General features: G+C 38.7%; 1 protein-coding gene across 2 annotated transcripts in view; it reads left to right on the top strand.

Annotated features, from left to right (window-relative positions):
• Window positions 1-27,219, top strand: part of RASGEF1B (RasGEF domain family member 1B) — a gene marked incomplete at both ends in the record, with an annotated part of 588,531 nt that overhangs the window by 416,000 nt on the left and 145,312 nt on the right. For both annotated transcript variants that reach the window (XM_080697454.1, XM_080697455.1), the window contains one exon: window positions 6,078-6,161. In XM_080697454.1, coding sequence (XP_080553580.1) covers window positions 6,078-6,161 — 84 coding nt within the window. The remainder of the gene's footprint in view (window positions 1-6,077; window positions 6,162-27,219) is intronic.

The following is a 27,219-nucleotide window of genomic DNA, read 5'->3' on the forward strand; positions in this document are numbered from 1 at the left end:
TGTAACCATGTGCACAGTGTACTCAAGTTCATCAAAACTGTACTCATGTGTGGAAAAAGGGAGGAAGTCCAGACAAGGCAGAGTGAGTCAACATTTAGTCGCCCTCCACCCTGTCCTCCTACTGTCCCAAGGCCACCCCACCTCTGCATCTGTGCGCCTGACTATTCCTAGGAAGGGACTTCGGCTGGGATGGAGGGGCAAGCCCAAATCCCTATTGGCTGGTCTTCACAACCAGGTTGGGGGCCAGAAAGAGCAGGCACCAGGGCAGTGTGGTTATCCAGATCACATCTGGTTTCAGAAACTTTCTCCTTTCTCTTTCCCACTGAGGGTTTGAACGGTCACAGTTTCTGCAACATCTTAGGTCCCATAAATAATTGGTGGATTTTGAACAGAGTGAGCAGCAGAAAGTGCTCTGCTAATGGTTTTTTGAAAGTGCTCCACAAATGCGAGTCGTGTCTATCTTTGCTACCAGAGCACACAGAGTGATCGAAGGAGACCGGATAGAGGAATGGAAACCTGTAAGGTGGATCTGGCTTCCATAGTACAACAGAACACATTATTTCTAGACTGGACATGTGGGGAGCAAGGTGGGAACATTCATGGACATAAGTGTCCATGCTTTGTATGGGGTGTCAGGTCAATATTTCTGAGAGAAGACACAGCCTTACCTTCAGAGTTATTAGGATTGATCTGGCTGCCTAGGATGCACCCTTAAGTCCATGTCACTTGGACAAATCCAATCCCACCAATCAATTAGTACAGCCTACCAGATGATCCTTGGCTGTTCTTCCTTAAAAACCTAGAGTACAATCCAGTGCAATAACATACACCAATACTTGGAAAGCTAAGACAGGAAGATATCAAGGTTTTTTTTAATTTTTTAACTGTTTATTGGTGCATTATACCCATACATCTAAATGGAGTACATGATGGTGGAGACATATGCACACATCACCCAATTAGCCCTTACCCAATTCCCACCCCATTCCCTCCCCCTCCTTCCTTCTCATGTTTGGCTTAGTGATTGACTTTGATATGGTTGTTAATATACATCATGAACATTGGTGAATTTTTCTCTTCCCCCCTCTTATACCCTCAGGTCACCTTATTTGCTCATCTATAGTATCTCCTTCTTTATCTAGAGTTCTTCCTATGTCCCATTTTCTCCCTAGCTTTCATATACTAGGGAAAACATCCGATTTCTTATTTTTTGTGACTGACTAATCTCACTTAGCATAATGTTCTCCAGTTCCATCTATTTCCCTGTAAATGATGTAATTGTGTTTTTCTTTATGGCTGAGTAAAATTCCATTGTGTACATATCTCATAGTTTTGTAACCCATTTATCTTTTGATGGACATCTTGGCTGATTCCATAGTTTGGCAATTGTGAATTGTGCAGCTATGGACATAGATACACATGCATCAGTTTGGTAGTTTGGTTTCTTTTCTTTGGGGTAGGTAACTAGAAGAGATATTGCTGGATCATATGGTAAGTTTGTTCCCATTCTTCTGAGATTCCTCCATACAGTTTTCCAAAGTGGCTGTACTAATTTGCAGTCCCACCAACAATGTTATCAGAACACCCATTTTTCCACACCCTCACCAGAATTTTCTGTTGTTTGTGTTTTGAATGATGGCCATTCTAGTTGGCGGTAGGTGAAATCTCAGGGTAGCTTTCACTTGCTTCTCTCTGATTGCTAATGACATTTGAGGTAGTGTTTATTCTTCTTTGCTTAGTTGTTTGTTGGTTAAAATGAGGATCTCAAGTCTGAAAACAGTGCATGGTAACTTAGTGAGAACATGTTTCAAAGTAAAAAATAAAAAGTTCTGGGGGTGTATTTCAGAGGTAAAACGTCCCTGGACTCAATCCCCAGTACCCCCCACATACATATAAAAAAACAAAATAAGACAAAAAAATCTAGATTATTTCTGTTCTTTTGTGCCAGGTGTTGCTGTTATATTATAAGCACCAAGATAAACTCTCAAGGTAGTAATCATAGTTCAAGGTATTCCCAACTTCTTTGCTCTTCTTTTAGGAGTCTGATCTTAGAAAAGTTATACCAGGTGCCTTTCTTAGGGAGATCTCTGACAAGTTCTGCAGCTTTCATGGCATGTTCTGAAGTTATCATAAGAAGATACGAGGGCAGCAATTGCTTTCATTTTTCAGAGATCTAAAGAAGATGGCTAATTTGCCCAAGGCTTGAACTTTTCTCTTTCTCTACTCTACTCCTTGTTCCAAGTCCAACCTCAGCCTCTGCACCCCTCACATACAGCCAGTGGTGAATTAGTGAAGAGCTATAAGTGAACAGTGCCAGCCACCCAAACTACAACAACAAAGCCCTATGGGGAAAGCCTGAAATGAGGATGAAGAAAGAAAGAGGGAAACACTGATTACTAAGAGCTACATGCCCATCACTACCCCAGGTTTTGTTTTGCATACAAACTCATGATTTTAGAAATTCCCTTTTATTTTTGGTCCAGAACCATAACATATTTTTCCACCAAACAAATAATTTATAGTAGGCAATCTATGCTTTGCGACTGCTGGGTTTTTTTAGTCTTAAGTGTCCCACACAGCGGGAACATATCAAGGGAATGTTTGGTCTAAAGAAAATCAGAGAGCACAACCCCCTGAGAAACTAGTTACATGTTGCCATAGCAACAGGACCAGCCTTGGAGAGAAGGGCAGAGTTCTTCAGCTTCATCTCCTGCTTCCCAGATTGACTTCCTCAAAGCAGAATCATGTTTCCCAATTATCAGCACAGTGACTGTTATTTTTCATTAAAAAAAAAAAGAGTTGCAGTCTCTAGCTGATATATTTTGGCCTTTCTCCTGGTGCCATTCAATGTCCTTTTATCTCTGGAAGGTGGAAGTCAGTAATTCGATCCTTGGAACTTTCATTCATGCACTCACTAATATGGTTGGGACCTGCTCCAGTGGGGTTTGATGGTAATTACAGGTCGTCGGCTGGACCATGACCTGTGAAATGAGATGCTGATCTCAGTTTAACTCCTAATGGACAGCAATCCACATTCCTCAGAAGCCAACCATAGACCCTGTGTCCAGGCACAAGGAAGGTTGGGGTTCTGAATAGTTTCTCCTGAAGGTCAATTGCAAGGGCCCTCTCCCCAGGAATTCTGCCTTCCTTTCTAGGCCTTAGATATCTCTGCAATTAGTCTCAAAATACCTTGCAAGATGTGTGTAAATAACATAAACCGCATTTATAGGCAGGGCCACCGTGGTGGAGAGTACAAGTAACTTGGCCATGAAGGGAGGGGGGGAGAGATAATTAGTAACAGCAGGAGTAGAGATTCCAGAGGGTCATACTCCATTTCTTTGCAAAGATTGCTGAAAAAAAATTTTTTTTTACTTCAAGAAACACAGACAATTAATAAACAGCAAGAGATGGAGATGGGTCAATACTTGCTGATCTATTATTAAAGTTCATTTTTATTTTATGGAGTTTATTGATATATACAGTTAAGGCATTTTTTTCAGAAACAAGTCTCTTGATGCCTCCTCTAACAAGATTGAAAAGAGAGGGTGAGAAAATTGAAGCTTCGGGTTGGAGACAGTTGGAACTAATGTTATGAAAATTAGTAGACACAGAAAACAATTCAGGTAACAGAAGGGAAGTTTGCTTTAATTGAAGGGGAAAAAAAGTATACTTACTTTGTACAAGACCTGTTCTAGATTGTGAGATACAAGAAAACCAAACCGTGAGATCCATCCTCAGTAGCCCACATTCCCAGCAGATAATGACGAGTAGTCTTAATAGTAATACCATTGAACTCTGTGCTTGGAGAAATTTACTCTGACTGTAGTCAGAGGTGGAGGAAAATAGTGAAATGTTTAGGGGACTGGAACTGGACTTTATAAGACAGGTAGGAAAGTTACCAGAGCCCTAGCGAGGCCTAACTCTAGGAAATATATATATATATATATTTGCCACTGACCTACATCCCTAGCCCTTTTAAATTTTATCTTGAGATATGGTCTCACTAACATGCCCAGGCTAGCCTTGAACTGGTGACCCTCTTGCCTCAGCCCCCCAAGTTGCTAGGACTACAGGTATGTGCTACTGTATATTTTATATATAAAATTATATTGTTCAATATATATATTTCCTAGAGTTATATATATTATATATAATATATTAATATATATCTATTATATATAATATATAAATATATATTTATAATATATATATATTTATAAGCTATAATATATATAATATATATATTTCCTAGAGTTATATAGTTATATATATCTGAGCTGATTATACATATATATGTATAATATATACATATATGTATATGATTATATATGTATATATTATATAAACATATATATATGAATATATATATATATATATATAAAATCAGCTCCAGCCAAATGCTCAAAAAAAAAAAAAAAACCAGAAAAGGTAAGAAAAACAGGAATGGAACTTTGATCCATGTAGCTACACCAGGAAGACAAGGGGCAGTATCTTTGGCCCTACCTTTGAGGGGCTGGCAATGACTGGTAGGAAGAGGAATGAGGACAAGAGTTGGATATTTGCAGACACGGTGGTTTTGCACAGCTGCCCAAGCAGATAATCTTGATCAGCTGTGGTCTCCTCCATCAGTATCTCAGGATTCGTCAGGCTTGGCCTTGCTGGGGATAAGAACATTGCCATTGCTGTTGCCTGAGGCCGGGGTAGCTTGGACTCATCACAAGACCTTTATCCAGCAGAACTGTCATTCCCAGATTCCAAAGTGACTCAGAGTCGAGCAGACAGATACACAATGAAGGCGGGGATGCCAAGTCTTACTCCTGCTTTTAGCCACATATTGACCATTTGCAGCCAAAAGTGACTAGTTGAAGTCCTCCTTATGGAAATTTTCAGGCAGATATTGAAGACATATATTTTAGGAACCAGGATCAAAACATAAGGAAACAAATGGGAGACTGTTCCCATACACAAAAATTATATTGTTCAAGGTTTCTTGCAGTGTATGGTAAATCGTGGGACAAAGACTGAGCTAAAGCTAAAAGAATATGCAAGGAGCCAGGCACAGTGGCACATACCTGTAGTCCTAGCAACTTGGGGGGCTGAGGCAAGAGGGTCACCAGTTCAAGGCTAGCCTGGGCATGTTAGTGAGACCATATCTCAAGATAAAATTTAAAAGGGCTAGGGATGTAGGTCAGTGGCAAAATGCCCCTGGGTTCAATTCCCTGTACCAAGGGGTGAGGGGAGATGTATAACTATAATACACCAATAAAAAATTTTTAAAAATCAACCAAAGAGTTCTATTGGGCCAGTTTGAGCTTTAGCCACCAGAAGCCCATCTCTGTCATATTCAGTAATACTAATATGAGATGGATAAAATAAAAGTTACTAGAGTCTTAAAAAATAAACAAGGACTTTTTGGGGGGAAGGTTTTGAATAGTAGGTAAAGAACTTTGGAAATTATCCTGTACAAAACCAAAGATTTAAAAACGAGAGGTTTACTTGTGGTCATTGTTTTCAAGTAGTGAGATATTAGAAAAATGTTGTTTTTCAGTACTGGAATTGAACCCACAGGCATTTTGCCTCTGAGGCACACTCCCAGATCTTTATTTTGGAACAAGGACTTGCTAAGTTACTGCATGCTGGCCTCACTCTCACAATCTCTCTGTCTCAATTTCCCAAGCTCTGGAATTGCACCTGCATGAACCACTGTACCTGGCTTAGAAAAAAGTGTGTGTGTGTGTGTGTGTGTGTGTGTGTGTGTGTGTGTGTGTGTTCTCTTAATCTGGCTTATGTTCTAGGAAGATATCTTAACATATAATGTTGAAAATATTTTTAATATTCAGATATGCCTTAATATATTCCTCAAAATGTCATAACTGGTTTCTAATATGTCTCTGTAGAAGGTTAAATGGGTTTGCACGGGCTGTAGATTGAAGTGGCCATGCAAAAACGCTGTCTCAGGTGTTTAAAATGACAACCATGAAGTTCTTGAGATGCTATTGTGCAGAGCAGGGAAATGACTCCCTGCAGCAGAAAGCCAGCCAAGTCCCTGAAATCTCTTTCTATTTTCTTAACTGCAGGAGCAGCAATGGAAACCCTCTGTATACAGCAGCATAACTCCAGTTTGCTTCACAAGCCCTCTGATTGAGAAGCCAGTAGGCCAAGTAAGAGCTGTCTTTTTGTTGAACAGTATGATTTGAGACAATTGGATGTTGTTTTTATAATTAGTATTGTCTTGAGTTATTTGGGTGAAGTAATCAAACTTTTATATAAGCCATAAAAGTGGATTAAGTAACCTCAAGTTTGAACTGTTTGATTGGTATAAAATGTTGAACCAGAGAGTCCTTGATTTGTGATTCCCTGGTTTTAGCACCTGCTTTTTGCTTCCAAACCAATGACACTTTCTTCTGGTCTCTCAACAGTTTGACTGACCTTCCCTTGCCTTCCAAAAAAAAAAAAAAAAAAGGATGCTTTTAGGTATTGGAATTTTAGTGAGAAATTCAACACAATACTTTGTTTTAAAATATCTGTCATTTGGTCATTTGAACCATCTTGCGGATTATAGACTTTACCTCCAGAAACTGCAGATGTACACCTGCCCCTGCTGCTGTTCTGAACCTTCGGTTACAGCCTGCAGTTACAGCCATCAGTCCCACCAGGAAGAGCAGAGTCTGATGGGAAGAATGTGTGCTTTGGGGCCAGCTGGCCTGGGTTCAAATCCCAGCTCTGCTGTCCACTGGTTGTAGGAGTTTGATCACGTTCCTTGTACAAAGCACATCATAATAGACCTGCCTTATGGGGGTGTTACAATGATTAAATTATTTAATAGAAATCCACAAGAGCGAGAATGTTTACCTATTTTGATCACTATGTATTTAAGCACTCAATGAGTTATTCAAATGAGTTGAATGAGTACATAAATGGCAAGCTGAATTGTGAGTTTAGAGAAACCACTTCCCTGGGTTACTTAGCTCTAGAAATGGGAAGAGGAGATGGTATATGTCAAAAAGAAAAGCAGAACTCTGTCAAATAACTCCAGGACACTTTCAGGTACCCCTTGGCTAGAAGGAGCATAGTGTTCCTGGGGTTCCCATTGCCTTTCCTGTGCTTTACTACGGAGATGTATCTCCAGACCACTCACTGCCCAACACCTGGGATGAGACATAGTCCTTGGAAAAGCCAAAACCAAAGACAAGCATTCTTGAAGAAGGGCATCTCTCTCCAGCTTACAGATACATGTGGGCAGAACCAGATTTGCAATATTTAAAATAAGGTAAGCCAGGCATGTTGGCACATGCTTGTAAATCTCAGTGCTTGGGATTCTGAGATAGGAGGATCACAGGTTTGAGGCCAGTCTCGGCAACTTCACAAGACCCTCAGCAATTTAGTGAGAACCTGTTTCAAAATTTAAAGGCTGGAGGTATAGTTAGTAAGCAGAATGCCCCTGAATTGAATCCCCAGTATGAGAGAGAGAGAGAGAGAGAGAGAGAGAGAGAGAGAGAGAAGAAGAAGAAGAAGAAGAAGAAGAAGAAGAAGAAGAAGAAGAAGAAGAAGAAGAAGAAGAAGAAGAAGAAGAAAGAAGGAGGAGGAGGAGGAGGAGGGAGGAGGAGGAGGAGGAGGAGGAGGAGGAGGAGGAGGAGGAGGAGGAGGAGGAGAGAAAGAGAGACACCCAGCTAATTCCTAGTGATTTTGCCTTGCTGCAAGTCCTGCCCAGGTGGGGTGAAGCTTGTGGGGAAGTGCACTGTCAGCAGGGCTGATCTTGCCAGCATAGCAGGAAAATCACCCATGCTTCCCAGGACTGCCTCTGTACTTTGTGTTCAGAGAGGGTCTGCACTTCCTTTCTGATCATTTGGCTCAAAGATGAAACTGGCCAACCCACAAACAAAACATTCCCTGAACGTCACAAGGCATGTTGGCAACTGTTCCAGCATTCACTGCTTGACCCCACTGCTGTCCCCCCAAGCTCTGTAGTGTTTGACTTTGTTTATTTAGCCTCTAAATAGACTACTACTTTGCCCCTGGAGAGGGAGCAAAGTCATCCCAAAGGCTGAGGTCAGCAGTCCAGAAACATCTGAGGGTCTCTTTTGACTAAGTTCATTTCAATCCAAAAGATGGGCCTAAGTTTACCCAGTGGCTTCCTAGGCCTGATGAACAGGAAGCCCAGTAGAGAGGTGTTAGGAAGTGATTTTTTGGAATGCTTTTTAGAGGATAGAAGTGAATGGAGCTCAGTATGACCACTCTTGGTTTGATGATATTCTCTCTCCCTGCGATCCGGAATCTCCGGCTTCCTCTCCACAGGGGCAGTTAGCAGGTAGGCCTTCTGTCTGTTGTCACCAGGACAGTGTTGGGTTGAGTGAGATCACTCCCAAAGGTCACTTGTGTTCTTTTCTCATAGTTCTGGTTTCTGGGCTTCATACACTTGCTATAAATTACTCCAATGAATTTATTTTGTGATCACTCTGATATCCATCCACCCGAGGGAAAAATGACATTGGGATATAAGCAGAGTTAATCTTCAATAATAGAGGCCACGGGAAGGCAGCATTTAAAGCAAGAAATTCACATTAATCAGCTCAAAGTCCAAACTGTTTTCCTTACTATCAAGAAGCTTCTTTGTGGTGTAAGGCTGAGCTGGATCCAGACAAGACTTTCACTGCCTAGACTATGATGCCCCAGCTGAATTGGGAACCAGCATTTCCTTGGAGAGGTAGTCATAAAAGAGGGAAACTCTCAGAACCTAGAAAGAGAAGCGAGATAAATCACCCTGGGCAGCAGGAAAACTGGCCTATAATATATGAGTATCCCCTCTCAGATAAAGAGTTGAGTATTTTACTTTACATAATTGGAGTCAGTGCCTTTTGAATGGAACATACAAATTTATGTAAATAAGAATGCAAATGTTAAAAAATATGCGTCTTGGGATTTTCTGGGGATAACCTGGCAGCTTTGTCTTCCTTTGCTTTGTAGCTGCTAAATATCATGTTGTGAAAGCTGGAGCTGAACTTATCCCACCAAATCCCATAATGTTACAACTAGAGGCCTTTTCTTTGTAATTTATAGGAGATACTCTCTGGAGGATGAAATAAGACAGAGTACTTTCTCGTATTCAATAGTAAACATGTCACTCCCAAGAGGTTGGCCAGGCTAACAGTAAATGCAAAAGGGATTTCAGGATTTTAATAAATTAACTAGAGATCCAAAGTGGACTACTGAAAGGGAATGAAACAATTATGATGGAGAGAAAAGCAGGGGTTTAGGGAGATAGGTAACATCAGAAGATAACATAAAATCCAATGATCAGGCCTCCCCCACTATTCTTGTCAGTGCCACTGGCCAGGCAATGTGCAGATCCTGCAAGTCAAAGAGTCCAAGGAGGTTCCATGACCTCAGTAAGCTGCATCGAGTCCTCCCAAGCACCAGCAGACAGAGCTGTTTTGGATTGGGGCCACCGTGACCATGGCTATGCCAGCCTACCTCCTTCAAATGAATTTAGGTGAAAGTGAATGTGTCCTTGATCCAGAAAATTGTAACTTGAATGCATTATTTGATTTGACTAGAAGGACACGGAGAGAGATAAACTGCCTTGAAGGACAGCAATGTTATTAAATGGAAGGGTGGCCAAGAAAGTAAACAAGACACCCTGGGCCTTTTGTATTTCTGGGTGAGTGAAGGGGAAACTGGAGGAGCCAGGTGGAAGTAACTGGATAAACAACAGATAAAAAGAAAGGAACTGGTAAACCCAGAATCAACAAAACAGAGCTACTTTATTTCAAAGTTTGGAGGCATCTGTGGGAAGAAAAAAATAGAGGTGTCTTTTTTACAGATTAATTGTTTTTGCTTTTTTTTTAAGCCACTGGATAATTTTTCTTACTAAGGAGCATTTAACTTAGTAAATAGGGGTTATTTTAAAAGTAGTCTTCTCAGCTATAGTGTGTTCTAAATTATTGAATATCCCATTATTATATTACAACTTGGTCTGGGGAAACTTAACATTTACTATTTAGAGATCTCAGTGACTTGATAAAATGGAGAAAATGACCTAAAAACCAGTCTGTGGTGTTCTGTTACTTCTAAAAAAATACCAAAAGTCATGAATGGAATAATAGGAAGATAATAATTCTTAGCAAAGTAAGCCATTACAATCACTACAGTTGCAGATTGATAGAATCTCTGTGGGGTTTGGTTTTGTTTTCTATATAAGTAGCCCTGATTTGGCTGGATCTTTTTTCTCTATACATTTAGGTTCTGGTCACTGGTCACTGTGGCAAGATGCATTAAGCCAACTTTCTTTCTTCCGGAGCTATTTGTGACAAGCTGAAGGAACTCTTCAAGTGAAAGGGCCTCTTTTCTATTTCTTCTGTAATAATGAAGGTTTTAGTTGGGTACATGCCACTTGGCTGACTAAAAGTATACTTTTAGTCTCCCAGGCATGCCTGTGTGATTAGATTATGGCCAATGGGATGCGAGTGGAAATCGTGTGTACAACTTAGAGGTCATGTCCTTTATGGGAAAGTCCTGTCCCTCTTGCTGGCTGGAATACAGATGTGGTAGCATAATCCAGAAAACCACCTTAGACCAAGAGAGGATGGCAAAGAAACCACACTGAAGAGTCAGGATCTTCGACTCCATGGGATTGTGGCTGCTTGTGCTCGACTATTATTGTTTAAGACAAGAATCAAGTTCCATTTTGCTTACACCACTACTATTTTGGTCATTGTCACTGTAGCCGCAATGAGAACAATGAGATCCTAGTGCAGATTTACACAGGGTCAGGGAGAGAGTAGTTCTCTGCCACATGGGAAATCTCTTGGAATCCACCAAAGGTAGAAGGCAGGGCTGGCATGAGAAGTATCAGCTACAGGAATGAAGATGTTAAGCTATAACCCTTGTCCCAAATTCAGCCTGGACAAGCTGGGACAGGGAAGTTAACTTCTGGCCCCAAGAACAAGGTGATCAGCGGGACTCTGCTTAGCAGAGAACCCAACTTTGCATTTTAAAGGTAGTAAAGCTGGGTTTCTAGATTTTAAGAATATCTCAAAACTGAGGCAAACAAAAGTCTCCTGAAAACACTTACACTCAGAACCACGGTGGAGCCCGTGGTCTGCCAAATAATGTTTCCAAAGATACTCGTGCTATATAGGAGCTATCATCGGTTTAGAAATGTTTACAGATATCTTCGTGTCTGCATTTGGCATGATACTCTATTCTTTTATCATCCGAAGCAGGTTTGGATTTCCTGCCACAAACATCTTAGGCGCCAGCCTTTGCCTGATGTTCATCGTAAGGCGTTTGTTTGTTTGTTTTGTTCAGCTGAAGGTTGAATACAGAGACATTCTACCTCTAAGCTACACCTCCGGCCCTATTTTATTTTTTGTTTGAAACAAGGTCTCACTCAATTGCTGAGGCTGGCCTTGAACCTGCAGTCTTCTTCTCTTAGCCTCCGAAGTACTGGGATTACAGGCATATGCCACCATAACTGGCTCACACAGGGTTCTATGAGAAGAGTGAGTTGTTCCCTCATAGGACATTCTAGATCAATTCTCTTTTAACAGTAAATAACACTTTTTATTTTGGCTTAATAAATGAACTCTTTAAAATATCGACTGTTAGTACTACCACCTATTAAAATCCAAGTCAGTGTTTTTTCCATCTTGCCTCTGCTCAAAGGCTTAACACCATGATGTGCTTGCAGTAGGCATGCCGTGCCTGCCGATGGATGGATAAATGCCTGCAAAAGTGTAGTATGTTATTCAATTAGGTGTTTCATCTTATCTCTGTTCAGAATGGTTGTTAACATGAATTGTTAACATGAATATCATTAACACTGTCCTAAATAACAAATGGTGGGAATGTATATTCCTTAAATGTAGACTTCTAGGATTCTCATTACAATCCAAAAAATAATGAAGGATGAAGCTCACTACATTAGTTCCAGCTACAGGAGTTCAAGTGGGTAAAAAGCTCAGCCTAATTCACAAAGGCAAAAAGTCCACCCCAGCATTTTTAGCAGTCAAGATGGTTCTATAAACAGGTTTGTTAGGCTCCCAAGAGTTATAATAAAATTTAACAAATATGCTTTAACCAGTGGCAGTACAATTTATATCCTCCTATAAACATAACAGTAACCAGTACCAGCTCCGAAAATCCACAGAAAATAAATAAAATACAAATAATTAATACATATGGAATGTATTTATAAAGTATAACATTTCATAATTTCAGCAGCAGATAGATACCTGTACACTATAAAAATTAAAAACATAAATAATAAAAATCGTTCTTGTCCCTCTGTTCTTGCTTTGAATCTTTCTTGTCCCTCTGTATATAATACAACATGCATGGATTAGGCATATGCATGTGTGCACAAACACACACACACGCACACACACACACACACACACACACACACAATCTTTAGACCCTTGCTTTAGGGGAATGTGCCATTATCAAAGGGTACAAAGATATTTATATTCCAGAGATATTATTTATTCTTTCCTTGTCTCAATGCGACATTAACATTGCCTCAATTTCTCTCCCAGAACCCAGCTAAAAATTGTTAAGTGAAACTTTTTGTTGTTGTTGTTGTTGTACTAGGGATTGAACCCGGGTGCATTCTTCCTCCAAGTTACACCCTACACTATTTTTTATTCTCTATTTTTGAAATGGTCTCACTAAGTTTTAGAGGGCCTCACTAAGTAGCTGAGACTGGCTGTGAATCTGAAATCCTCCTATCTCAGCCTCTCAAGTACTGGGATTACAAGCATGTACCACCTCACCTGGCTTTAAGTGGAACTTTTAGTTAAAAAAAAAATTGCTAAGAAGACCACTAGTATATTATTGAGAAAAAGGGGAGCTTAAATTGGTATTTTCTGGGAATTGGGAAAAACATAACCTAAGGCTGCCACAGGATACATATACTCTCTTTTCACATAGATCAGGGGGAAAAATAATATTGGGCTCTGAGAAGCTGCACTACAGAAATATCAGCAGAATTAATACAGAAATAATGCAGTTTTGCTTCCTTCACAATACTCTGATTGCCTGTGAAAAAAGCCCAAAGAAGCACTTCTTGAAGATACTGCATTCTCAGCTAAAAGCTAGCCAAGTATCCGCTAAGACATAAACAGACGTTGGGTGCCTACCATGAGCGAGGCAGTGTGCTATAAACAGTCATCCAGGGCAATTTAGTACCAATGATAACAGCAATAATAATTATTTTAATAGCTACCATTGTTTGAAGACTCCATGCTAAGCACTAACATAAGTTTTTATAGGCGGTATCTTATTTAATCATTTTTACAGATGAAGCCTAAAGGATAAACAACTGGATCAAGGTCACAGAGCTAATAAATGGCAGAGCTGGCGTCCAAACCCAGGCACGCTGGCTCCGGATCCTATGACTGAACCACCTGCTGGAGAAATGTTTTCTTATGTTTTTATTTAAACAGTCTCTTTCTGATCGCTAGTTAAAATATTATCAAAGTTTCCTGAGAGGATAACAGAAGGATGCCAAAAAAAAAAAAAAAAAAAGTCCAACCTGGCTTCTGTTATGGCTCAGCCCAGCTGCAGTTAACTTACCTCCCATTTTCATTTTCTAAAGGGCCCAGGTTAAAAATAGCCAGCTTGCCCCTATGGGAAATAAGGTCCGAGCAGGCAGTGTTGGGCTGATCCTTTAACGGCAGCGGCTTTACAGAGAACTTGAAAGGGGGTCTAAGCTACACAGGTGTTGCCGTGAGGTTACCCAGTTCAAAATATTCAGAAGTGTTCTTCAGAAGCCGCTCTATATATTTAGGTGTCCCAGTTTATCTGCTGTGGGAGAAGGAATGTTAGTGCTCACCTAACCCATGAGGCTATGCATTTAATGTTAAGAACACTAGCAGTGTTAATGAAAAGAGTCAAAGTGGTATTATTAAATATCATTAAAGTTCAGTTTAAGGAAAGAATCATGGTAAAGTCAAGGGTGGAGCCGAAATCTCTGTCTGCCACTAATGCCTGTTACTTTTTTGCACACAGGCCATTTGGATGCCTGTTAAAATAAATGAGTACGAATGAGGTGAACAGGGAGCAGATCACATAAAAGTTTATGGTCTGGAGAGTAGGGAGGTAATTAGTGGTGCAATGAACTCCCCAATTGTGTCTGCGTTTTTAAAGGTCATTTCCTGCATTTCACGAGAGATGGGGAATTACATTTGGTCCCACAGAACTTTACTTGTACCATTGTGAACACTTCTTTCAGCTCACCTCATGTTAAGGTTGGCTGATTGCATGTCTGTCTTTTTTTTTTTTTTTTTTTTTTGGTGGCTTGTAATCTCTGTGACTACTGGTGGGGTTGGGGGGGGGGGGTGAAGCAGGGTTGTGCCTTAATCATTATTTATGTCCCCAGAGCACCAAACACATTTTTTTTCCACATAGTAGCTGCTTGTTAAGGAAAGGGAGTGGCTGAAAAAGCAAAGAAATTCTCACATTGTTGAATCAGAGAGTCATGTTTTCTGATCACCTAGGTTTTAGGCTGATTTTTTGTTAAATACTTTCCAGAACTTCTTTAGGGAGCTCCTTCATGAAAAATTTCAAATTTACCTTAAAAGACAGTTGCTCGTGGAATGATAGCTCCTAAAAGGCTCTATTTATTTGAAAGAGTTAGAAACTGATTTTTTTATTTTTTTATTTTATTTATTTTTTATTTTTTATTTTTATTTTTTTGGTGGTACTGGGGGTAGAACCCAAGGGCTTTCTAACTCAGGGCTATACTCCCATACTTACTCTATATATTTTTTTTGGAAACAAGGTCTCACTAAGTTGCTGAGAGCCTCACTAAATAGCTGAGGCTGGCTTCAAACCTGTGCGATCCTCCTGTCTCAGCCTCCCAAGTGCGGGGATTACACGCATGTGCCACCATGCCTGGTGAAACTGATTTTTATAGTAAGGACTTTCAAAGTGCTAAGAGTCATTACATTAAGATAGCTAGAAGCCGGTCGTGGTGGCACACGCGTGTAATCCCCACGCTTGGGAGGCAGAAACAGGAGTACTGTGCAGGTTCGAAGCCAGCCTCGCTGGCTTAAGAGACCCTGTTTCCAAATAAAAAAGCATAAATTAGGTCTGGGAGTGCAGCCAAGAGGTAGAAGGGTTTCCAGGAACCCCAGTACCACACACACACACACACACACACACACACACACACACACACAAAGATAGAGAGCGGGGGAATCAATGTTTTGTGGGAAGTTGTTTTTCTACTTTTTGCATAGTGCAAGTGAACTTGTACAAATAAGTAGGAAAACCATTCCTGCTGAGCCCAAAGAGTACATTCCCAGTCCTCTCCAACTTGATTTCCACAGTGTTTGACTCAGTTGACACTTTCTAGGAAGTTTCTCCCCCCTTGGCTCCCAAGAGTGTCGACCACACTAATCTAAACCTTCTCCATCTCTCTTATACTACCTTGATGGTACCTCCATTCTGTATTTCCTAGTGTTCCATCCTGGTGAACTTTTTCTTTTTTTTAATCAGCTCTCTCTTTGACCAATTTTCTTTATTCTATTGGTTCATTTACTCAACCTGTCTAAAAAAAACAGAGCCTGTTAGCTTTTCTTCCCCTTCTGCTTTTTTCTCTAAAAATGTTCTCCTCCTTTCTCCGTAAATTGTCTTACCTTCTACCCCACAATTCAAGCCAGATACTTGGACATCATCCACGATTCTCCTCTCTCTCATCTGTATAGTCAGTCATCAGGTGCAGATGGTTCTGGATCCTTAACACCTTGCTTTCTCCTTCCCCATCCTGACGCTCTTTAGTGAGGCCTTCATCATCTCTCCTCTGAATCCTGGACACAAGTTGCAAATGTTATCCATTTGCTTGACTAGGAGGTGGAATGGCTTCCCCTTGGCTACAGCACTCATCTGAGTCTCACTGAAGATCAGCTCCCACTGCGGGATCCCTCCAGTGCTTCACGCTCTTCTCCCCTTCCCCACTCTACGCTGTTGTTCGTGTTATTCCTTTTACTCTTCTTTCTCACACTCTCATCACTCACCTGCACTTCTCTTCCTTCCACACTACACTCTCTGTTCTGAGGTGAAGGCATGCTTTGCATTTTCTAGCACAGCGCTAACTTCCCCGTGGCCATCTTCCCTGAGTCACGGAGCATGCTCTTAGCTTTGAACTTGTGGTTCACACTAGGCACCAAATGGGCCAGAAACCCTGTGTGTCTATTCAGCTCTCCCCATACCCAGGAACCAGTGCCCATTCAAACCTAGAATTTGGAACTGTTTTCCTCACTTAGACATTAGACGGCTCACTAGGCTGGGGTACCAGACTATCACCATCCACTAGTATGGAAAGTAAAACATTTCTTTTCCTCACAGATGATTAATGCCTATTATTATGCTGAAACTCATTATAAGGGGGGGGAGGTGTTTATCAGTTAGAGAACATAAAGACAGGCATCTTAGCTAATGCAAACTCCTCTCGATTAACTGATAACAACGAGAATTGAATAAGATAGACACATTACCCTGTTTGGGTGATTCTATTATTTCGGTTTTATTAAGTGGGATTTCCTGCAGTGCTTGTAGAATGCAGCAGGAGTTGTGGTCAGTGTTTCTAGGTGCTGTAGTATAAAGATAAGAAAAACTGGTTACTGACTGTAGCTTGCACTTTTCTTATGAGATCCACAACAAATAGAAAGTTAGGTTTTTTATACTCTGAAAATATCTGAATAGTTCATAGTTAAGCATTCACCAGGTACAGTGGGGCACACCTGTAATCCCAGTACTTGGTAAGTGGAAATAGGAGGGTTTAAAATGTTCTAAATTTGAAAATTTTAAAAGAAGTTATACTAGGCATTTTGGTAGGGGAAGGCAAAGTATGAAAAAATGAGAGCTTTGCATATATGAATTAAAACAATGCACAAAGAAAGTTTTGTAGCACTAGAAATCATACGCTTTATTTTTAGTCAATACTATTATTTATGGAACAAATGATATACTCCTTTTAGAGGATATGAGATATAGAAGCATAAAATCCTCACACACCTTCACTTAAGCACAGAACAACTCTGACTACAGGGAAATTATGCATTTCTAATGATATAATAGGAGTTCAATAAAATGTATTAGGTGAGTATCATTTTGTCAGTAATATTAGGTATTTGAAAACTACAAAGATGTTATTTAAGTCTTAAGGGATATAAATAGATTTATTCTGTGTTAAAAGATAATTTAACTATCACAAACCCCAGCCTCCCATCTGATGTTTAAGTCTGTTCTTCAAACATCTGCCAAGGCTCCTGTGAACATCTCCAGAGAGGGAAAGCTTTATGTCTTCTGGGGCAGCTCACTTCAGATTAATCCTCCTCCTCCTCCTCCTCCTCCTCCTCCTCCTCCTCCTCCTCCTCCTCCTCCTCCTCCTCTTCTTGTTCTTCTTCTTGTTCTTCTTCTTGTTCTTCTTGTTCTTCTTCTTGTTCTTCTTCTTGTTCTTCTTCTTGTTCTTGTTCTTCTTCTTCTTCTTCTTCTTCTTCTTCTTCTTCTTCTTCTTCTCCTCCTCCTCCTCCTCCTCCTCCTCCTCCTCCTCCTCCTCCTCCTCCTCCTCCTCCTCCTCCTCCTTCTTCTTCTTCTTCTTCTTCTTCTTCTTCTTCTTCTTCTTCTTCTTCTTCTTCTTCTTCTTCGTGTGGTACTGGGGCATTCTACCACAGGGGCATTCTATCTCCAAGCTACACCCCCAGCCCTATTTTTTATTTTTTGAAACAGGGTTTCACTGAGTTGCAAAGGGCCTTACTAAGTAGGAACTGAGGCTGTCTTTGAACCACGATCCTCCTGTCTCAGCCTCCCATATGCTGGGATTACAAGTGTGTGTCACCATGCCTGGCTTTATTCTTATTATTAATGATAATAAATAAAATTTATTGAGTGCAGCAATGTGCCAGACACTGAACTAAACATTTTATCTCAAAAGTTCTAGTTAACAATCAATATGACCTTATAAGGTTATACTTTTGTGTTTTTTGTTTTTTTGTTTTTGCAATACTAGGAATTGAACCCAGAATGGACCTACTATCATATATGCTTTACAGATGAGGAAATACTCAGAAACTTGCTCAATGTTATATAGCTGATACGTGGACAACCTGACATTGACTTCATGACTTGATCTTTTTTTATTGTTACTTTTTTTCCCTTGTAAACCCAGAGGCATTCTACCTCCAAGCTACATATCCAGCCTTTTTAATTTTTTTTTCTTTTGAAATGGAGTCTTACAAGGTTGCTGAGAATCTTGCCAAGTTGCCGAGGCTGGTTTCAAAACTTCAATCCTCCTGCCTCAGTCTCCCAAGAACTGGGATTACAGACATACACCACCATGCCCGGCCACAACCTGATTCTTAAACAGTATGCATGTGCAGCTTCTCTAATTAAACTTCTTCCCAGTGTGGATCTGAAATCTTCCTACACTTCAGTAGGATGATATGGCATATAGCCAATCCCTTTGTCACACAGGTGAAGGCAGCTACTTTATCTACTCTACCCTCAGTCTCTCTACTGAATTCACAGTGGCAACACTTTACATGTTTCCTTGTGTGAGAGTTTCCAGACCCTTCAGCATCATGGTCACTGTCCTCTGGACAAACTATATTTCAAGTTCTAACACAATCGAAACATAGTGAAATTGCATTTAGTGTAAAATTATCTGTTTCGGACATGTGGAAACACAAGACTGAGTCATATGCTTATAGTGAACAAAGCCACTAAGTGTTTTGCACACATGTTGACAAATTATATCTTTGCAATCCTGTATTCCATGAATGGCTTCTTAAACTTGAACTTTGTACTTACCACAGTTATGTTTTATCTTAATATTACATATCATTTATTAGCATAGTTTGTTATTCTAGAATGCTAAAATCTCTTATGATCAAGATTCTGCCATCTAAATTTTTTTAAATTCCCTTTGTATCTACTAATACTTACCATGTATTAAGTCACTCAAAACTTTGGGGATAAGAAAATAGTTTTTTTTCTACTTCTGTGTCAGCAGTTAAACTTAGCTGAGCTGAGTGGTCTTTTGGGTTCAACTGGGCTCATGTATCTTGTTTAGCTGCCAGGTCAAGTAGGATCCCCAGTCGAGATGGCTGGACATCACATGGTCTCTTATTCTCCAGTGAGCTATCCTGAGCCTATCACTTGGTAGAGGATGGGTCTCATGACAGCAAATGAAACCAAGGAAGGCTCCATGAATCCTAAGCTCAGGACAGGCACCTATAACTTGTTTCCATATTCTATCAGCCAAAATAAGTTTCAAAGCCAGGAAAATTCAAGGCTTGAAAAATAGAATATTTCTTGATTGGATGACCTTCAAAATCACCTTAAAGGTTCTTTATATAGAAAGACATAAAAAATGTGGTCATTGTTCAAATCTACCACACTCTTAGGTTTTGATATTCACAAAATCAAAATTATCCTTGAAATTTTTCTGAAGAATTTAATTGAACACAAGGTCTAAAAATGAAAACCAAAGCCAGATATGGTAGCGCATGCTTGTAATCTCAGCATTTGAAGGGCCGAGATAGGAGGATCGCGGTTCACATACAGCCTCAGCTACTTAGTGAGTTCCTTTGCAACTCAGTGAGACCCTGTTCCAAAATAAAGAATAAAAAATAAGGCTGGGTGTGTAGTTCAGAGGCAGAATGCCCCTGGGTTTCATCCACAGTACCACAAAAATAAATAAATAAATAAATAAAAATGAAAACCAAGATAGCATACGATGTTGGTGCTTACAGACTAGTAAGACAACTATAACAGATACACTGTGAACAAAAAAGAAAAAAATACATGTAAAACTATACCATTATGTTTATAAAGTATATTCAAGAACAGAAATATTTGCAAGGCCACGATTAAGCTTGGTTTGGAGTTGAAGAAATAAAGGCTAAAATCTGTACTGGGAGAGGAATGAGAAAGGTATTGAGGTAAGGGAGGGGCATGCTTAAAAGCCCAGAGGATCAGAGAACAGACTGGAGCTAACTCTGAAAAATGAGTGAGAGAAGAAAAGTGGCTAGGTGGGAGGGCATCTAGAGTGAAAGAAATTAATTTTGCAAGCACTGAGGAACTATACTTGGTTCATGAGCAAAAAGACAATGTGATTGAAACTTTTGCAAGACCAGCCCACCATTAATTTGAATGGAGAGTCAGGGAAGCCATTCAAAATAAGCCTTATAGCTTCTCCCCACTCACTCCTTAAGAGAAGTAAGTATGATATCTTTTTTTTCCTAAGGTAGTACAGAAATAGCCTAAATGATTACCCTGCCAATAAGCTTTATTTCTGCTCATATGGAGAGAAGACATAAGGTCTCAACATTTGAAAAGAGGTGAATATGTTCTTTTTCTGAATGGGGAAAATGGAAATGTTACTACTTCTCCTTAATTTTGAGTCATTATGTCAGTGCAGATTTTTCAAGGTTATTTCCCTCACTGGTAAAATGATGGTTTGCATGAAAAAAAAGCTGACATTTTCAAAATTTAAAACCTTAGCAATTGTATAAAATCCTGAGTAATCATAAAAGTCTTAGTTTTCTATTCCAGCATAGAAAAGCTACGTGATATAAGAAGTAACAGACACCAAACTTTCCCAAATGTACTCTTGGACTGAATCCTGATATTGATTCTTTTGTTCCAGTTCTAGGACACTAAGAGTTTTGGGGAAATTACTGCGTGTTTAGAAAACAGTTTGGGATCTTTCTCAGAAAGGCATGGTAGCAAGGCAGGATTCCATCAGTGGGTGTGTGGGATGATAAAGGCCATTGTGGTCATCTGTCTTCTTGGGACACATTCTTTCTAGAAAAAAAAATCAATTAAAATCCTCACCTCCCTGTACACTAAAGTGAAATCTTCATTGATTCAATTTTTTAATGTTAATAAATAAATAAAATCTTGGAAAATATAGATTATTTAATGATATGATATTAGAATAGGATTTTTTTATCTTAAAAGTATTAGAACCCTAGTGTTTGAGGCCAGCCTTAGAAATTTAGTGATCCCCCCTCAGCAATTTGGTGAGACCTTGTTTCAAAAATTTTTAAAGTGCTGGGTGTGGTGGCATATGCTTGTAATCCCAGCACTTGGGAGGCTGAGACAGGAGGATCACACAGGTTCGAAGCCAGCCTCAGCTACTTAGTGAGGCTCTCAGCAACTTAATGAGACCCTGTTTCTAATAAAATATAAAAATAGGTCTGGGAGTGAAGCCCAGAGGTAGAAAGCTTCTGGGTTCCATCCCCAGTACCACCAAAAAAAAAAAAAATTAAAAAATTTAAGTAATAAAAAAACAAAAGGGTTGGGGGTATAGCTCAGAGGTGGAATGTCCCTGGGTTCAATTCCCAACACCATAAATGGTACAGCCATAGAACCATGGGAAAGGGGAAGGAATCATGAACAAGAATTACAGAATGAGGCTGAGGTGTGGCTCAGCAGTAAACATTTGTCTAGCATGTGTAAGGTCCTGGTTTGATCCCCAGTGCTGAAAAAAAAAAAAGCAAATAGAATGTTGATAATTGTTCTAAGTATCAAGGACATGTTGGATTCATTATAATATTCCCTCTACTTTTGTGTATATTTGAAAATTACTTCAAATTATCTGAGCATCACTGGAAAAAATCACATAAGAAAAGCTCAATATATTTTTTTTACATGAAGAACATCTATGCCTTCTTAAACAATAGACTGGGAGAAATATTAGTTATATATATAGCAGACAAAGAATTAGCATTTAATTTTATATGCATGTATGCATATGCATATATACATGAATGCTGATAAGAAAAATAGCTAGTAGAAATAAACATCAAAATTAAAAGGGGGAATGTAAATGATGTAAAATATATTTTAGTAATATCATAAAAAGCAAGTTGAATTATTTTGAATTTGTAACTCCAGCTGTCCTTTAGAACATATATGCCTTTTATGTTCTGAAAAATAGTTATTTTACATGATCCATAGAGAAGTTTTAAAAATAGTAGCAGTTTTTTTTTTTTATTAAATGCCAACACAGCATCATGTGCTTTACAGTAAGGATTATTTTTGGAAAGTCTTTCTAACGCTTCTCCAGGCTGATAAAATCCTGGCCAAGAACGTTTGCTGGGGCGGAAGGAGGAGTGCGTCAATTGAATTTGGGGAGTGGGTTGTGTGACATGGAAGAACTTTCCAGGGTGTTTTCAGGGGTGTTGACAATGTTCTTAATTTGATTCATAGCCATATGGTTGTTCCTCTGTAGCTACTTCTTAAACATATAGACTTTATGTCCTTTTTGGTAAATTTATTTATTTATTTATTTATTTATTTATTTATTTATTTATGGTGCTGGGGATGGAACCCAGGAGTATTCTACCTCCGAGCTACACCCCAAGCCCTATTTTTTTATTCTTTATTTTGAACCCAGGTCTCATTGAGTTGCGAAGGGCCTCACTAAGTAGCTGAGGCTGTCCGCAAACCGCGATCCTCTGGTCTCAGCCTCCCAAATGCTGGGATTACAAGTATGCACCACCACGCCCCGTGGTAAATATATTTATGACAAAAAAAGTATGTGTTTTATTTTGCCAAAGTCAATTCTAACAAGCATGTTCCCAGGGATGCCTTGAGTTGCCCTTGCAGTGGTGGGCCTGGAATACCTCTGAGGGACCGAAGGGGCCCTGACTGCCTAATGCTAGTCAAGTCGTCCAGCCTAATGCTAGGGTTGGGCTTTATAATGGTAGAAACTGTTTCCCAAAAGATGCTTCTAAATGAGGTTACTATTGGAGTTCCCTTGAGACATCAAGGGCTGTTGGGGAAATTTGGTTCTGGAACTACTCCCAAATTGGAAAATCCCAGAAAAACCCAGGAATACTCTGAGAAGTTATTTTTCTTTTTGAAACTCCATTGATATGGGATGTTTTTAATTACCTGAAAAATTCTATGAATATGATATGTAAAGACTCTAGCATCAAGACTTTGTAAGAATAGGCAAACTCTGAGATGGTTTCCTAATAGTGAAGGCGAATTTATTTTTAAATACTTTCATCTTCCTACCTAGTTCCCTCAGGTGAAGATGGAAGGCTGGAATAAAGGAATGGATGATTTGGTTAAGTCATGATGGTGTGTGTGTGTGTGTGTGTGTGTGTGTGTGTGTGTGTGTGTGTGTCTGAGGATGAGCCCAGGGGCCCACTTATGCCAGGTAAGTGCTCTTTCATGGAGGCACATCCACATAATCTTAAGAAATAAACCAATTGTTAATTTCTCCTATGTTAATTTTCAGTTCTATGATGCTGAAGGAATTTGTAACTGATGTGTCCAGAAAGCTTGTACATTAAACAATTATGTCTGGTCAACATAAAATCCTATTATTAACATCAGATGCTCAACAATGATTTGCCCATAGTTATATCATTAAAAAATATAGATGAATGAAGCTGAATGCATTGGTGCACACCTGTAATTCCAGTGCTTGGGGGTCTGAGACAGGAGGATCATAGGGTCAAGTATAATAACTTAGTGAGACCCTGTTTCAAAATAAAAATAAAATTGGGCTGAGGGTATAGCTTAGTGGTAGAGCATCCCTGGGGTCAATTCCTAGTACCACATATATAAAAACAACCCCAAAACATAAATGAAAGATGTGATTATTTGTTGTTAAAATTGTAGAGCTAATAAATTTAAAAGTCCTTTTAAAAAATTTATTAAGCATCTCAGACAAATTGGAAGATGTAAATACAATAATAATTCATCTTTAATGGCTTTTAATTATTCATTGCCTTCTTTATCATTTAGAGCAAATAACTAAGTCTTTTGCAGAAACCATACAACTTTCATTATGTTCTATAATTTTTTATTCCCACTTCTCTCTGTAATCTTCTTCAGCTTTATTAAATTACCTGAAACCAGAATATTAGAGTCTGTTATGAAGAAAGTCTCTTCCAGGGAAAAAAAGATTTAGTCTTTAAATTTCATCCATGAGTTTAAAATGCTAATTAATGACAAATAGGAATGGCATTTGGTCAATTGTCTGAATGGCTTTTCTTGGCTCAAAAAGAACCTTTCTCTGACTCTGAAAGTAATACTCCCTCATTCTTCCTCATTATGGGTAATGTGGAAATTTTAGGAAAGATCAAGAAGGAAATAAAAATTTCACAGAAATAACCACAGTTACATTTTGCTGTATGTTCTTCCTACTTTAGCATATATCTGTGTTATAGAACTTAGATTATTATATGAAGTTTTCTACTTAGCATTTTTTACCTTCATATTAGAGCATAGCCAATTTATGATGTTACTAAATGGATTTCCAAAATCATAATTTTCATCATTAATATTTGAATATATTGCTGTAGCTTAAATTATTCTTACCAATACCAATTCTGGACATTTTTATATTATGTCTAACTTGAATCATTACAAATGCTAAAATAGATAACAAAATATTTATATAAAGATATGTGTATTTTCTGTGATTAGTTTATTATAATTATCCTTAGAAATAAATGATGAAAGTTGGAAACCTAAAATTTCACAATATGCACTGCTAAATTGCATTTCAGAAGAGTTGTTCAGTATTTCTACTAGTAATGTATAAGATTGCCAATCTCACTCTACCTCCATCTGCATTGAATATTATAATTTTAAACTCTGCTAATTCAATACCTTACATGATAATATCTCTGTTTTTATTCTTATTGTTTACTAGTGGTGTTGATTTTTTATGTCCATTTGTTTTTTTCTATTTCTTCTTATATATAGTATGTGCTCATATACTCTCAAATTTTTTTTGTCTCTTTTTGAGGTACTGGGGATGAAACTCAGAGGCATTCTACCTCCATACTATACTCCTAGTCCTATGTTTTTATTCTTTATTTTGAAACAGGGTCTCACTAACTGAAGAGGCCTCACTAAGTAGGTTGTCTGTGAATCTGGATCCTCCTGGCTCAGCCTCCCAAGTACTGGGATTACAAGTGTACACCACAATACTCAGGAATCTATCCATTTTTTATTGACATTTTCGCATTTATGTATTGACTTTTTTTACATATGATAAGGATAGAAGAAAAGCATACTGAATCATATATTTAATTGCAGAATTTTATCATTCTTACAGCTTCCCCCTTCTCTCTGTTTTATTTTTCTCATTTTTCTAGTCATAATAAAGAATGTTGAGCCTATAGCTCTGCTGATTGGTGTGAGATGTGGTTGGGAATATATAAAAAAGATATGGAAGAATAGAAGATACAAAAAACATCCACATACTTAAAGTCAATTGATTGTTTTCACCTGATCCATTTTATTTTTATAATGTACTTTTATTGGTGCATTATAGTCTCACATCATGATGCAAATCATGTTGACAGTGATATACATGCACACAGTGCTTGGTGGTCCCTCTGAATCCCCATTTACCCCCTTCCTGATACAGAGTTACTGAGGTTGACATTGGTATATTCACTTTTGTATACATAGTTGATGATAGTATTTCCATTAATGAACCTCACTTTTCCCCCTTCCCTTCCCTTAGACCACCTTTCTGGCTCCACTGAGGTTTCTCCTGCATTGTTTGGAGTACCTCTTATATCCCATTTACTCCCTAGCTTGTGTATATTAGGGAAAACATATGACCCTTCACTTTCTGTGACTTGGCCAATTGATTTTTGACAAAGTTGTCAGCCACATACTTTGAAGAAAAGACAGCCCTTTTAACAAATGGTGTTGGGAAAACTAGTTATCCAGTTGTAGAAAAATTGAAATAAATCCCTACCTCTCACTCTGTACAGGAGTCAACTAAAGATGGATCAAAGACTTGGAAGTTAGACTGTGAAGTTAGTCTGTGAAGCTACTAGAGGAGAGAATAGGTCCAACATATAGGCACCGTAGAAACTTCCTTAACAAGACCCTCAAAGCATAGGAAATTAAAACAATAATTAATAATCAGGATAGTATTAAACTAAAAAGGTTCTGTTTATTAAAGGAAACCATCAAGAATCTACAAAGAAAGGCTGCAAAATGGGAGAAGATACCTCTGTTAGAGGACTAATATCTAGGATATACAAAGAATCTAAAAGACTTTATACTAAATCAAAAAACAAGTAACCCAATCAAGAAATGGGCAATTGAATTAAGTAAATACTTCACAAAAGAAGAGATTAAAATGGTCAATAAATGCATGAAAAAATGTTCAACATCATTAGCAATCAGGGAGATGCAAATCAAAAATATGCTGAGATTCTATGTAATCCCAACCAGAATAGCAATCATCAAGAAGTCAAAGAAACAAATATTGGTGAGGATGTGAGAAAATAGGAGCTCTTTTACACTGTTGGTATGATTTCAAATTAGTTCAGTTTCTATGGAGATCAGTGTAGAGATTCCTCAGAAAACTGGGAATGGATCCACCATATGATCTGTCTATATCACTCTTGGATATCTTTCGAAAGGGGACAAAATGAGAGAACTACAGTAATATATGCATACCCATCTTCATAGCAGCATAATTCATAATAGCCAAATTATGGGACCAATAGGTGTCCATCAACAGATGAATGGATTACAAACCTATGGGATATATACACAGTGGAATTCTACTCAGCAATAAAGAAGAACAAAATTATGTCATTTGCAAGAATATGGAAGGAACCTGGAGAACGTTATGTTAAGTGAGATTAGCCAGTCACAGAAATGAAGGATCATATGTTTTCTTTAACATGAGGAGGCTAGGGAGTAATTGAGATACCAGAGGGACTCCAGGAAATGGAGGAGAAACCTCAGTGGAGCCAGGAAAAAGGTCTAAGGGAAGAGAAGGGGGAAGAATGAGGTTCATTAATGGAATTACTACCACCCACTAAGAATATATATATATGTGTGTGTATATATATATATACATATATATATATATATATATATATATATATACATACCAATGTCAGTCTCAATGTCTCAATACTTGGTACTGGGAAGGGGGAGATGAGGAGGTAGGGATGATGAGATGAGTGAGTGTGTGTACATATGTCACTGGCAATATGACTTACATTATGATATGAGACTATAATGTGCCAATAAAAGCATAATTAAAATAAAGCTTTGGAAATATAGAAGCAGAGCATGAGATCATGCACCTATAATCCCAGCAACTTTGGGAGGCTGAGGCAAAAGAATCACAAGTTCCAGGCCAAGCTGGTAAATTTAGTGAGACCCTGTCTCAAAATAAGATCAAAAGGACTGGGATGTAGCTCA

The sequence above is a fragment of the Muscardinus avellanarius genome, assembly GCF_963383645.1.
Source record: "Muscardinus avellanarius genome assembly, chromosome: 6".
Lineage (NCBI taxonomy): Eukaryota > Metazoa > Chordata > Mammalia > Rodentia > Gliridae > Muscardinus > Muscardinus avellanarius.